At 48.1% G+C, this 13,305-nt stretch overlaps 3 protein-coding genes across 4 annotated transcripts in view; 2 read left to right on the top strand and 1 right to left on the bottom strand.

The window, feature by feature from the left end:
- Positions 1 to 951: 951 nt before the first annotated feature.
- On the top strand, positions 952 to 1,761 carry cldn2 (claudin 2). Its single transcript, XM_030101254.1, has one exon. The coding sequence runs from the start codon at positions 952 to 954 to the stop codon at positions 1,759 to 1,761; it is 810 nt and encodes a 269-aa protein (XP_029957114.1).
- A 4,603-nt stretch (positions 1,762 to 6,364) lies between these two features.
- rbm41 (RNA binding motif protein 41) lies at positions 6,365 to 9,922 on the bottom strand. The gene is made up of 7 exons (XM_030100967.1): positions 9,906 to 9,922; positions 8,514 to 8,630; positions 8,236 to 8,437; positions 7,950 to 8,154; positions 7,329 to 7,807; positions 6,769 to 6,916; positions 6,365 to 6,698 (listed from the first exon to the last, which is right to left on the bottom strand). Exons 1-7 carry the CDS (start codon positions 9,911 to 9,913, stop codon positions 6,559 to 6,561), a joined length of 1,299 nt encoding a protein of 432 aa, XP_029956827.1. The 5' UTR covers positions 9,914 to 9,922; the 3' UTR covers positions 6,365 to 6,558.
- A 1,370-nt stretch (positions 9,923 to 11,292) lies between these two features.
- Positions 11,293 to 13,305, top strand: part of klf8 (Kruppel like factor 8) — a 57,051-nt gene continuing 55,038 nt past the window's right edge. For both annotated transcript variants that reach the window (XM_030100819.1, XM_030100818.1), the window contains exon 1: positions 11,293 to 11,597. In XM_030100819.1, coding sequence (XP_029956679.1) covers positions 11,571 to 11,597 — 27 coding nt within the window. In that variant the 5' untranslated portion in view covers positions 11,293 to 11,570. The remainder of the gene's footprint in view (positions 11,598 to 13,305) is intronic.

The following is a 13,305-nucleotide window of genomic DNA, read 5'->3' as shown; positions in this document are numbered from 1 at the left end:
TAAACTGATAACGGCAGGAGTTACCGCAACTTAGTCGCTTCTGCTTTATGAATCAAATCCACATTTCTGCTACATTAAATCCTGGACAATTCAATTTTCAAAGATTAATTATAACAAAAATACGATCAATTGAGATATTTTTAACCCATTTTTAACCCATCACCTGTTTGGTGGCTCTACTGCTGTCACATTACAGTTAACTATCAAGCTTTAAACCTTTTCACACAGCAGAGCCTCAGTCTATCAACAGAGAACCATAACGAAGCATTTTCAGGGAGGAAATCAGAAAACGTTAAATTCTCATAATAATCATCAGATCTGACTCATTCAAAGTGCAGCTGAAGACAGAGACCCATGGAAACATGGGAAATAACTCTGAATGCATGAGGATGAAATGGTTCATCTCCTAAAATAACAGTTTTTATGAAGTACATCCAAAATTAACTAACTGTTGAATTATCTGGTTGAAATGACACCAAGAAGATTTACTTTAATGTAAAAACACTGTAGCATGATCATCATCTGACTGGATTCAGACTGAGCAAAATCTGAAGTCTGCCTGACCTGGAAGATCCAGAGGAACAGGCCGACTGTGACTGAGTCTGATGTTAAATATAACACAGTTTAATCAGGTGGTGATAGCGCTGATGTTTCTTGTTTGGATGTTTTAGTCATTATTTATGAATTAATCTGAGACTTTGTTCTTCAGAGCGGATGGGATGTGGAATCTGGAGGTTGATTGATGACATCGGGCTGGAAAAGAGTCCGTTAACTCGCCGTTTTCCCTCTGGAGCGCCGTTTACACTGAAAACACGTTTGAGGTTGTGCCTCTTTGAGCCGGCGGAGGACGAGGCGCCGTCTGGACGGCGTGCTGGCTGGTCGTGGTGGAGCGCGGCGTGCACGTCGTCCGGGCTTCTCGCTGATCGCGCTTCCTTTCTGCCCGCAGCTGTCATGGCGTCGGCGGCCCTGGAGCTGATGGGCTTCTTCCTGGGCCTGCTCGGCATGCTGGGTACCCTGGTGGCCACGGTGCTGCCGTACTGGCAGATCTCGGCGCACATCGGCTCCAACATCGTGACGGCGGTGGCCAACATGCGCGGCCTGTGGATGGAGTGCGTGTACCAGAGCACGGGCGCCTTCCAGTGCGAGACCTACAACTCCATGCTGGCGCTGCCGCCCGACCTGCAGGCGTCCCGCGCCCTCATGGTCATCTCGCTGGTGCTGTCCATCCTGGCCGTGGCCATGGCGGCGCTGGGGATGCAGTGCACGCTGTGCCTGGACGGCACGGGGACGGTGAAGAGCCGCGTGGCGGGGACGAGCGGCGGGCTGTTCCTCGCCGCGGGCTTCCTGGCCCTCATCCCGGTGGCGTGGACCACGCACGAGGTGGTGCAGACCTTCTACCGGCAAAACGTGCCGTCCAGCCTCAAGTTCGAGCTGGGGGAGTGTCTGTACGTGGGCCTGGCCTCGGCGCTGGTCACCATGCTGGGGGGGGGCCTGCTGTGCGTGTCCTGCTGCGAGGCGCAGGATGGCGGCCGCGGCCGGCGGCCCGGCGGCGGATACCCGTATCCCGTGGGCGGCGGCGTGTCCGGGACGGCGCCGCGCACCACCTCACAGACGTACCGTAACCCCACCTTGCAGGCGGGCGCCGGCAGGGGGCCCACGCTGCTCCGCAGCACCAGCGGCAGCTCGGGGTCCAGCACCCACGCCGCTGCGCCGGCGAAGAAGCCCACCGCCGCCGGATACGACATTACAGGATACGTCTGAGGCCGCCGCCGCTCCGGGACCGCCGCATATTTATCAGCACCAAATCACCCAACACTGTCAGATATTTAATGCTGGAGCTTTCACCAACAACACAATCACACAGGAGAGACAGGGGCCAGCGCTCCCAGGCCTACATCAAGCCTTCAGAGGCTTAGACAAGACCAAGACCAGACCAAGTCCAGACCAAGACCAGACAATAACAAGACCAAGACCAGACCAAGGCCTCCAGGGGCCAAGACCAAAAAAAGAGCAAGACCTTACAGGGCCAAGACTGAGATCAGACCAAAACTTCAAGGGGCTAAGACAGAGACAAGACAAGACAAGACCAGACCAAGACCAAGACCAAGTCAAAGCCAAGAGCAGAAAATAACAAGACCAAGACCAGAGCACCACAAGACCAAAACAAGACAAAAACACTTTAAGAAGCTGAGATTGTAAATGTGGTCCCACCAGGCCCCTCTGCAATATAACAGCACTAGCATGCAAACTTGTGCACTTGGTAATTTCACACCAGTCTCATTGTCTTTTTGGACATTGGAAATCCATGACAGGCTGCTTTAGTTTAGATTCCTCCTCAGATGGTCACGACAAGCTGATGTTATCTCTCAATAAAAAAAGAAAATTGCTTCATTTATTTGTATAAAACCTGAAAAAATGTGTCAAATGAGACCAAACAACTGTCTTTATGTCTCTCTGAAGACAGTTTTTAATGTCCTTCATGTGCCATGCCTGGCAGAGTGACCGGCCTGCTGGCCTCGGCCCGTCACACCACCAGGTGGGGTATTGACCTCTGAATGCCAGATAAAACTTTAGCAGAAATCTGTTCTTTCTCATCAAAGTGTGACTAGAAGATACAATATGGGATCATCTTCTTTTATATATAATTGAATCCAATCTGAAGTTAAAGTGGTTCCATATTGTTTCGTGGTGACAGTTTATCAACAGTTCTTCAACCACAGTGGCTTTAACTTGCAATACCAGTTTGGCCCACTAGGTGGTGTATTGAGTCACGGACTATACTTGGTTTAGTCTCTGTTACGTTACAGAATACAGAGAGCCAGAAATCAGGAAGCCAGTGTCGTAAAAGCAGCTCATTACTGCCGCCTAATGTACGACTAGTGGAATGACCCAACCTGTTGTTCATTTTAACGACGCAGAAAAACACAGCAGTCTCCGCTTTTCCGATGAAACCTGCCGGACGTCACATTTAAAGTCTCGGTCACACTGATTTTTTTTTAAACTGTAACTGTGGTTAGCCCTTCCACCACACCCTGGCTCGAGTCCAGGTCCTTGTTCATGTGATTTGCATGTTCTCCCTGAGTGTTTTCCTACATTTCCCCAGTCTATAAACCCACTCTGAAGAGGGCGCAGTGTGAACCGGAGTCAGGTGGGATTGACTGAAGCCCCTCAGGAGCCACGCTGCACGGTTCAAATAGTGGAGTTTTTAGCATGAACCACTTTTAGAAATACCTCTGACAGCACTGTGTTACCCGAAGAACCAGCAGATCAAACTCCTGTGATTGAAATGTGCCTTATTATGCCTGTTAGCCTCTGTACTGAATTATTCATCTGTATTTGAGCATGAAAACTTTATGCAAATCATCCTTTTATCCTCTGATTTAAAGAAAAGCATCAAAATTATGTCTTTTTTTTTTAATAAATGCATTTTTTCCTACGTCTCATTTTGTTTCCTTTCACACACTCCCAGGTTTCTGATCAGCGATGGAGAAAATCCTGTGTTTGAGAGAATCCTCCCTGCTGACTGACACACAGTGGTCTTTTAATGAGCGTTAGTTAATATTTGAAGGCTTTTGGTTTCAGCTCCTGTTTTCACAGAGCAGAAGGAGAAAAAGATCACAGCCCTGAACTGAAGGCAAACAGAGAGAGTGACACAAACAGATCTCTTACTTTAGCCAGATCAATACGCACAAACAGACGATCCACGGCTCACTGGGTCAGTTCATCCCACGCTGGCTGCTTCTCAGGAGCCCGTTCAGGAATACTGGGTTTTCCTGCTGCCATTTCAGCAAATCCAGTCTGAGTAGATTCACTGTGAATCAGATGATCTGATTCTGTTAATCCAGGAGAATAAACTTCAGTGAACTGGCTCATTGTGTGGCCACAAAGTCAAGGTTTTCATTTATTTTTCAAATCCAGCGTGGGAAATAGTGACCTGATCTGCTGCAGGATTTGTAAGCTTGCCCACGCTGACAGAAATGAACAGACTATTTTTATAGTTGCTCTCTGGTTCTGGCAGGAGACCGAGTATCAGCTGAAGCTGCATCAGATACACACAATGTAAAAGTTTAAAAACATATTCTGCGTTTCAATGAGTGAAGTAAGAATTTTGCTATAACTGACATCTGTCTGAAGCTCAGCTGCTCCAGGATCAGTTTCTACCGTCACACTGCCACAGCAGCCTGAGCAGCAGAGGTCAGGGAGAAGACCGGGCCGGATGCACTCCCTCACCGCAACATCTGGAGGAACAGCTGCTTTCACATCTGGAGGAACAGCTGCTTTAACATCTGGATGACCAGCTGCTTTACTTTAACTTCTGGAGGAACAGCTCTTTCACCATAACATCAGGAGGAACAGCTGCTTTGCTGTAACATAGTAAGGACGATGTCCTTTACTGTAACATCTGGAGGAAGAGCTCCTCTCCTCAGCAGAACGTTGAGAATGTGTCATGGGGGATCTTTCAGCAGGACAATGACCCAAAACACCCTTCCAGAGCAGCAAAGGAGGGCTCAAAACGAAGTGCCTGGAGGTCACGGAGGGGTCAAGCCAGTCTCCAGACCTCAGCCCTGTCAGTCTGGAACCTGTGGAGGGAGCTGAAGCTTCCTGTTTCCAAGAAACATGAAGGATCTAGAGAGTGACTGTAAGAGGAGAGGGGTGAAAATCCCTCCTGGAGACCAAGTCCAAGAAACCCCTCAGAGCAGAGCCGCTCCGCCAGGGACCACCTCGTGTTTTGATTGGTGGAATACTTAATTCACTCCATAAAATGCAGAACATTTTATAACCTTTATATTGTGTGTTTTTGATGCATTTCCAACTGATTATCTATCTATCTATCTATCTATCTATCTATCTATCTATCTATCTATCTATCTTTTTCCATGAATAAACTTCACAAGGAACAAATTCCAGTAACGGAAACACAAAAAGCTCAACTTTTTTCCACTAAATATTGGTCGTTATCAAGAATATAAAATCGTAATTGAAACATTTTCTAAATCAAATCTGCTTTAATGTTTGAACAACGCTGTGCTCCACCTCCACTGGGACACATGTGGACAGGCGGGAATCAAACCGCTAACCTTGGGACTGGGAGTGTTTGTGTCCTATTGGATTATTTGGATTCACTAGAAAACATCCGACGGATTAAGAAATGTGAGCGGTCAGAGCATGTGAACAGCGGCTGGAGCTGCAAGCTGGACGAGACCTTCAGAACTGGAGCAGAGGAGTCTGAACCCTCATGTGACCGAGAGGCCAGCAGATAACACACACACACACACACACACACACACACACACACACACACACTGTGAGAAAGACAAACACAGCCTGTAAATCTACAGTAGATGTTTGTTTTTTTCCTTTCAGGTAATTCCATCAATGAAGAGTTTAGAATGTTTGAGTGGAAACACAGTGAAAAGCCTTTAAAAGAGATTTAACATGCTGACGGTGATGATCACGTTCCTGAAGTGGTTTAAACACTCAGAAAGCTCAGCTTCACTCATGAAGATCCTTTTGTTTTGTTTTTATCTTAGCCTTCATTTACCCAGGCCAGTCCCGCTGAGACACACTGATCTCTCTGGTTTGATTTTTTTTTTCATTTTTATTTAATTTAATTTTGGTTCTGTTGATGAATTTCTGTCTCAGAGATTCAGAGCTGCTCTCATCTCAGTCCACTGTGGAGAAATGTCTCCACCTGGCGGTCGAAACGAGGAACAACACTGAGTGTTCACACTTCTTCTGTCCCTCCTTTTTAAACTGAATAAATAGATGTGAGCATGATTTCCATATGATGGGTGTGATCTTTTGGCACAGAGTTTAGTTCTGGTGAAACAGTCACATCCTGACTGGTGGAGGTTGGTTTTTGATCATTAAAATCAAAGTCAAGTGTGTAGAAGACACTCAGTGGAATCCGAGTTTTGGTCTTCCTCGCCCTCCTGTGGTGGAGACATATCAGCTAAAATGCAGAAATAGAAAACAAAGAGAAAGAATATCAAATAGAATAAAAATGAGAAGATACAGAATATAGTGCAGCAGCATTTAAATTAGCAATTAAAACACTGCAACATGTCCCTGAAATATGCAATAAATTCAAACAAACGCATGAATAGTTGACTAAATTACAATTAACATGTCAACAAATGGAACACTTAAACACATGAAATATATCTGAGTGTTTTTCATAGTTTCTTCTGATATTTCAATAAAAACTAACTTATACCAGAGTCGAGCTGGGTTATCTTTCAAAACTGAAGCTAAACTTCATAAAACCGGTGAATTCTGAGTGAGTTTCCCACCGTTTTTACACTTGTTAGATATTCTACTGTCAGGATAAAAACAAAGACTGCAAATAAAAAGAAAACAGGGTCAAATGACGGTTTATTTTATAAAAATAACTTTATATGCAGATTTCATTATTTACAAGGAGTACATACACACACACACACACACACACACACACACACACACACACCGTGGTGACTACAGTGGCAGGAAAACTGCTCATACAGCACAGTGGAATCGAACCAGGCTCTCCTGGCTGTGCGGGAGCAGGGCTCCCGCTCACTGCGTCTCCTCCTGGACCTCCGTCTCCTTCCGTTTCTCCACTTCATGCCGTTCGCGGCCAAACTCCACCACCAGCGGCTTCCCCAGCAACCGGTACCCGTGGACCAGCCGCAAAGCATCGTGGGCCGTCTGGGCGTCTGCAGGAGAGGAGGGGTGTTTGAGGCCGGCGGTGCGGCGGCGGTCAGGTGAGGATGACTGCGCTCTCACCTGGCAGCGTGACGAAGGCCTGACCCTTCATCCTGCCGGTCAGCAGGCGGTACAGCACCGGGGCGCCGCCCTGCTGCTGGAACCGGGAGAACAGCGCCACCAGCTGGGCCACGGACGCCTGCGCACTCAGGTTCTTCACACAGAGCACCTGCAGAGGACACGCGCCACTCAACGGGTCAGTCCGGCCAGAAACATTAGAAAACACAATAAATCGTCAGAACTCAACCTCTTCAATGGAACAGCGCCTCCAGTGGACAAAGCAACAACTGCAAACACTTTTTACTGACGAGAATAAAATAAGAAATCATGGATGGCTTCAAAATTCCACTTCAGGAGGACGAAGGATGAAGATTTTCAAATCACAATGTGGCGTCTTAGGAGGCGGAATAAACTTTCTGTGGTGGAAACTATTATTAAAATTGATAATAAAAGTAAGTAAAAGTGCTTAATAGTGCATTATTTCAATTCAAATATTCAATATTCAACTCAAATATTTTTTGAAGCTTTCAGAAACGGCGGCGGCTGGTTTGGACTCTTCTGTTCTGCAGAGCTGAGCCGACCTTGGAGGGTTCTCCTGGCTGGTAGTTCCTGAAGCGCGGGACGTTCCGGATCTCGTCCTCCGTCGCCCGGTTCTGCAGGATTTCCTCGTCTGTGAGAGTCTCGACGCGACCCCGGACCGTGAGCGGCCCGCCAGGCCCCGCCCTCGCCGCCGCTCCCACCGGGCGCAGGCTGCCGATCGGCCGGCTGGCGTCTATCGGGGCTCCGCCGATCGGCCGGCTGGCGTCTATCGGTGCTCCGCCCATCGGCTGGCTGGCGTCTGTTGGAGCTCCGCCCCGCTCCGGCCGGGGCGTGTCCGTCGCGTCCTCTGATTGGCTGCCGTCCCTCTCTGAGCCCTGTGATTGGTCGGATGCGGCGTCCTCTGGCAGGCTCCCTGCTGCTGCTGGTCGTCCCGGCTGCTCCCTGCTGAGGACGTCTCTGTAGATGTGGCCCATGGGGTCAGAGGGTGGCGCCCCCTGCTGGCTCTCAGGGCTTTCTTCATCTGCAGAGGAAACAGTTCAGAGAGTGTGTGTGTGTGTGTGTGTGTGTGTGTGTGTGTGTGTGTGTGTGTGTGTGTGTGTGTGTGTGTGTCTGCAGGTCAGATCAAACGAACTGAGCATTCCCCCGGTGTTTGTGCGCTGTACCTCGATGGTAGAGCGCCGTGAGGAAGCCGCGGCGGTCGCTGCCCTGGAACAGCGCCTGCTCGATCTCCATCTCGCGGCGGGACAGCGGGCGGCTGGCGGCGAAGCGCTGCGGCCGGGCCAGGAGCTCCGCCCTGGCGTCCATCTTGTCCCTGATCACCTGCAGACGCTGCTCCCTGGCGCCGGGAGCTGCGCGGACGCCGTGACTCTGCACAGAAATGCCATTCGGTGACGTTTTCAGACGGGTGTGAGCGGGGCGGGCTGTGGCCACGCCTCCGTGATTTCCCACCTTGCGTGCGTCGTCCGGCTCGTCTCGGCTCAGCCACAGCTGGATCTCCGGCTCGGTGAGGCCCAGCTCCCTCAGCCGGACCAGCTCCTTCTCGCCGTCCTGCAGAGCCTGGAACTGCAAGAGGCTCCTGACTCCCGCCGCCTGCTCTCCGAACGGCCTGTAGAGCGCCGCCGGGGCGAAGCACTGCTTCTTGGCGACACATCTGCGACACACAGCCGAAGAGAAGCCATGAGTCCAATGGACAGGACGGAGTGCGAGCCCGGCGGTTCAGTCCTCACCGCTCGATCTGGACGTCGGTGTGCAGCTGCTGCAGCAGCAGGCTGTGCAGCTGCCGCTGGCCCTCCGTCTCCTGCTCCTCCAGCAGCGGACCATCCTCACAGGAGGGCCGGCTCACTCTGGACGATTCAACACACACAACAGGTCAGGCTCTCTGCGGAGGCTGAACCAAAGACACAGTGATGGCAGGCAGGCTGAGATGTGCACTTTATAATTCAGGCAGAAAAAAAAGGGTCATTTGTGGAGAAGCCGTGGTGTCAGAGGCACAGGTACACAAAGCCTCCGACAAAAGGCTCTGACAGGAAATTTATAACTAAATGCTTCTGCTCATGACTCCAGCCTCTGCTGCTCTGCATCCCCTGACTAAAAAAAACTTAAATATCTGCGACTCTTCCTCAATAACAGAGGACAAGAACAGCTTTGTCCAGAGAGACAAAAAAAAGGGAGAGACTGGAAGAGTCTGAAACAAAACAGTCCTCTGCGTTTCATCTTCATCGTGAACGAGTGAGAATCCCTCCTGAAAACAGCATGTGGCTTTTTCAGATCATCATCAGATTTGACTATTTTCATCGCGTTTGTGAGGCATTTTTTAAAAAATTGTCATTTTAGGAGCAATGAATGAAACATGGCATACTCAAAAACTGCTGAACTGATTATAACAACATGGATATGAAGGATATTTCTGTTTCTAATGTTACATTTTTCTATTCAGTATGTCTATGTGCATCAAGAGTATTCAAATTACTACACATGGATATTTTATAGCACCATTATCAAACATAAGTATTCCTGTTTTTATTTCATTATGATATCAACACTTTCATTGGATTTCCTGGAATAAAGTATTGCATTAACGGAATGAATGGATATGAAATTTTGAGTTTTTTCATCCCCGACACTCCTGCATATGAGGTTTCAATTCCGCATAAAAAAAACATTGCAGTGTACTTATTTTAACTAGGTTTTAGTCAGATTTACTCTGAGAATTAGGATAATAATTGTAGTAATTGATAATATAACAGAGAGGGTAACACGTTTAAACAAGCTGCTGTCGCACAGCTACAAATTAAGGACGAGACAAGCGTCGGTTAGTGTAGTCTACGATTCAATATAAGCTTAAAGTCTGTTCGATACATTGTTAAAAAGCAGATTATTGTGTTTTAATCGGATATAGTGAAGATTGATGCACACAGGCTAACGGAGAAGCTAACAGCTAATGACATGAGAACTGAAACCCACGAATTAGCTCGAATAAACGACCCACAGTTACTTTAAACTGTTATTTATCTCCTCACGCGGCTTGTAAATATCGTTATAGTACTCCTAAATGCTTTTAATATCACATATGAAGCCGATTTGTAACGTCTGATGACAGAGAGTTCTGCTTTGTTTACCTCCGCATGCTCCTGATTCAACTTCCGGTGAAAGGAATCATGGGAAATGTAGTCAAATGTGATGATTTCCAAAACAATACTGATTTTATTTTAAAAACAAAACATATATTCCCAATTCATGCATCAAAATGATAGTATGATATTTTTAAAAAACATACAGTTTAACTGAATGTCTATTTGTACAGAAAATGAAAGAAACGTGTAGGATGGTCCTCTCTGTGTGGCTCACCGCCATGTCCATCAATCAGGTGAAGGCGCTCGCTCTAGGCTAGCTGGCTAGCTCAGCGGTCTGCGCATGCGCACTGAATCTCCCGGTGAGCGCCACTTTCAACCGTTCCACTGCTGAGAGCCGCGGGAGGAAAACAGTGTTCGAAGTGTTTGAGAAGCAGAGGAAGGCCTCGACGAGAGAAACACGACCAGTGCTTTTACGGAAGTCTTTCTCTCGATGGCGGCCGCTGAAAACGCAGCTCGACCTTCCCACTGATGCCGCCGTGGCCAAGCTAGTCGTCGACAGGTAAGTTTGGATACTGTGAATGTAGATAATGGAGTGTTGTAAACAGCGACGTGTGTAAATTTACATTTTTCGGTGCTGTAAACAGCGACGTGCACGCTCAGGTAAGCAGTGTGAGCTCGCGCACGCCCGCTCCCTTCGCGTTGGGCGTTTCCTCTGGAGGAGCAGGAGGGATGGCCTGGCGCATGCGCAACAGTCCAATCGGCTGTTAATGGTAGCTGGTTTCTAACTTTCTGGGAAATCCTCCATATTGCCGTTAAGGTGAAATATTTTTGAGTGAGGTGATATGCTCAGCATCCTTTCTCACTTAATTGGATCCGTGTTTACTAACAGTAGACACAAGCACGCGCACGGTGCAAAATTCAGCAGAATAAAATGGGGCATTAATCCGTGCTGGTGCCACACCCCGCTGTAGCACCGGGGGTGTGGTTATGGCCGTGGCTGTGTGTTTCCTCCCGAGCATGGTGTCATATTTATCAGGCGTAATGCTGCAAAGCCGGGCTGGATGTACTCTGCCGGGCTCCGGCCCTCCCCGCCCCGCTCCGGTGTCCTCAATTAGCCTGCTGGCTGACGTCGGTAAGGTGACATGGGTGCTTCTCTCCACATCTCCCGGCCAGAGGCAGCCCGCCGCCGCCGCCGCTGCACCGGGGCGGACGGGGATGCTGCCGTCTCGCATGCATTCGTCAAAATGTGCCCGGTTGCATGAGCGTGACGCTCCGGCGCGGCCGGTGCGCGCCTGCAAGCCGGTAAGCTCCGCGCCTCTGCAGGGCTGCAGGCTGACAGAGAGATGAGGGGTGGGGACGCAGGGTGGGGTCACAAGCAGGGAGAGGCGGAGGAGGAAAAGGCAGAGAGAGAGAGCCCAGCCCTTGAATACACGGCAACAACACGCCGCCAGAGAGAGAGGGAGAGGCGCGCACACTGGCTGGGTTTGGGGGGAGCGCAGGGATCCTTCGACGCAGCGGATATGAACTGAAAAGCTGGAAGAGGCAGGGATCGTGTACCTATATCCCAAAAAAATTACAGTCAAAGGTGGAAAACTAGCCCCCCTTTTCACAGCCCACCTCTGTCCCTGACAGTCTACACCCAAAGCCCCGCCGACCCCCTCCTGCTCCTCCTGCTCCACCCCTCCGCCGCCGCAGCGCTCCGGCACCGAGATGCACACGGAGAGCCGTAACAAGAAAGTAAGTGCACGTTATTGGCTTTGCCCTGCTCGGAGGACGGGGGGTGGAGGGGGAAGCCTCTACCTGTGTGGGGGGTCTGCCGCGCGCACTGACAATGTCAGAGCCACACATGAATGTCAGTGCGCGCGAGGCTGCGCGGAACAAAGTGCGTTATTGTGCGGGCAGCGCAGGAGTTGTTTTTGCGAACAAGCATCAGCGTGGAGGCTTGTCAGCGGTCATTTCACCGAGGAAGAGTCCGGATCCCTCCCGGGCGCGCGCCTGCCTTCCTCCTCTGGGCTTAGTTCAGGTTCAATTGTGAATGCCGTGTGATCTGCGAGAGGCAGGAAGGAAACGGAAGGCAGCAACTGCAGCCTGCAGGACACCATCTTAGCCTTTAAAGGGCCAGCAGCCTCTTTTCAGTCCCAACAGGCTCTGGAGCCACATCTCTGCTACCAAAACACATTTTAAAACACTGACCAGCAACCCAGTGAGTCTGCACCAACAAATACAGAGAGCAGCTTTTAAATCCTCTTCTCCCTCCAAACAGGCTCCAAAATGAGATGTTTCTGCAGCCTTGAGCACCAAAACACACATTTTTAACCAACTTACCAGCAGTTCAGTGAATCTGCATTTACAAAGCATCTTTATGGTACAGTTATTACAGCATTTAAATCCCCTTTTCTCTCCATACAGGCTCTAAAATGAGATTTCTATCACAAAACACATTTTAAACAACTTACTAGCAAAGTAGTTCATCTGAGTCAGCAAAATATGCTTTAATACAATACACATTAGATAGCTTTTAGATTCTCTTTTACCTCCAAACAGGCTACAAAATTCAATATTTCTGCAACTTTGTGCACCAAAACACACATTTTAACCAAATTTACCCACAATTCAATGAGGCCGGATCTAAAAAAAATGTGTTTAAGATACAGTTATTACAGCTTTCAATCATCTTTTTCCTCAAAATAGGTGTTACAATCAAACCTTCAGCACCAAAACACACATTTTAAACAACGTACTAATAAAGTAGTTCATCTAAATCTGCAAAACATGCTTTAAAAGATACATCAGACAGCTTTTTAATGTTCTGATTCCTTCAGACAGGCACTAAAACCAGATGTCTGTAACCAAAACATAGATTTTAACCAAATTTCTCAGCAATTCAAAAGTCTGGATCTTAAAAACATGTTTTAAAATACAGATAGCATAGCTTTTCACTCCTCTTTTTCCCTCCAAACAGGCTTTGAAATCAAATATTTCTACAACTTTAACACTATATCACAGATTTTAACCAACTCGCCAGCAGAGTAGTTCATCTGAATCTGCAAAATATGCTTTAAAATACACATCAGACAGCTGTTTCCTTCAAACAGGCACTAAAAAGAGATATCTGTGTCACCGAAACACTCATTTCAACCAAATTTACCAGCAATTCAATGACTCCAGATTTCAAAAACATGTTTAAGAAACAGTTAACACAACTTTTCAATCATCTTTTTACTCAAAACAGGCATTAAAAGCACATATTTCTGCAACCAAAACACACATTTCAACCAACTTAGCAGCAAATTAGTGATCCTAGATCCACAAAACCTGTTTTAAAATACCGTTAAATATTGCAATACTTATAACATACTGATGGAGTTAGCAAACTTGAAGTTTATGTAGAATGTTTGGACATTAAAAGCTGCCGTTCGGGACTGCTGATATTTTGTTATCTTGT

The sequence above is a fragment of the Salarias fasciatus genome, chromosome 10 (genome assembly GCF_902148845.1).
Source record: "Salarias fasciatus chromosome 10, fSalaFa1.1, whole genome shotgun sequence".
Lineage (NCBI taxonomy): Eukaryota > Metazoa > Chordata > Actinopteri > Blenniiformes > Blenniidae > Salarias > Salarias fasciatus.
Note: the sequence above shows the minus strand (reverse complement) of the source record. Positions and strands in the feature narration are given on the sequence as shown.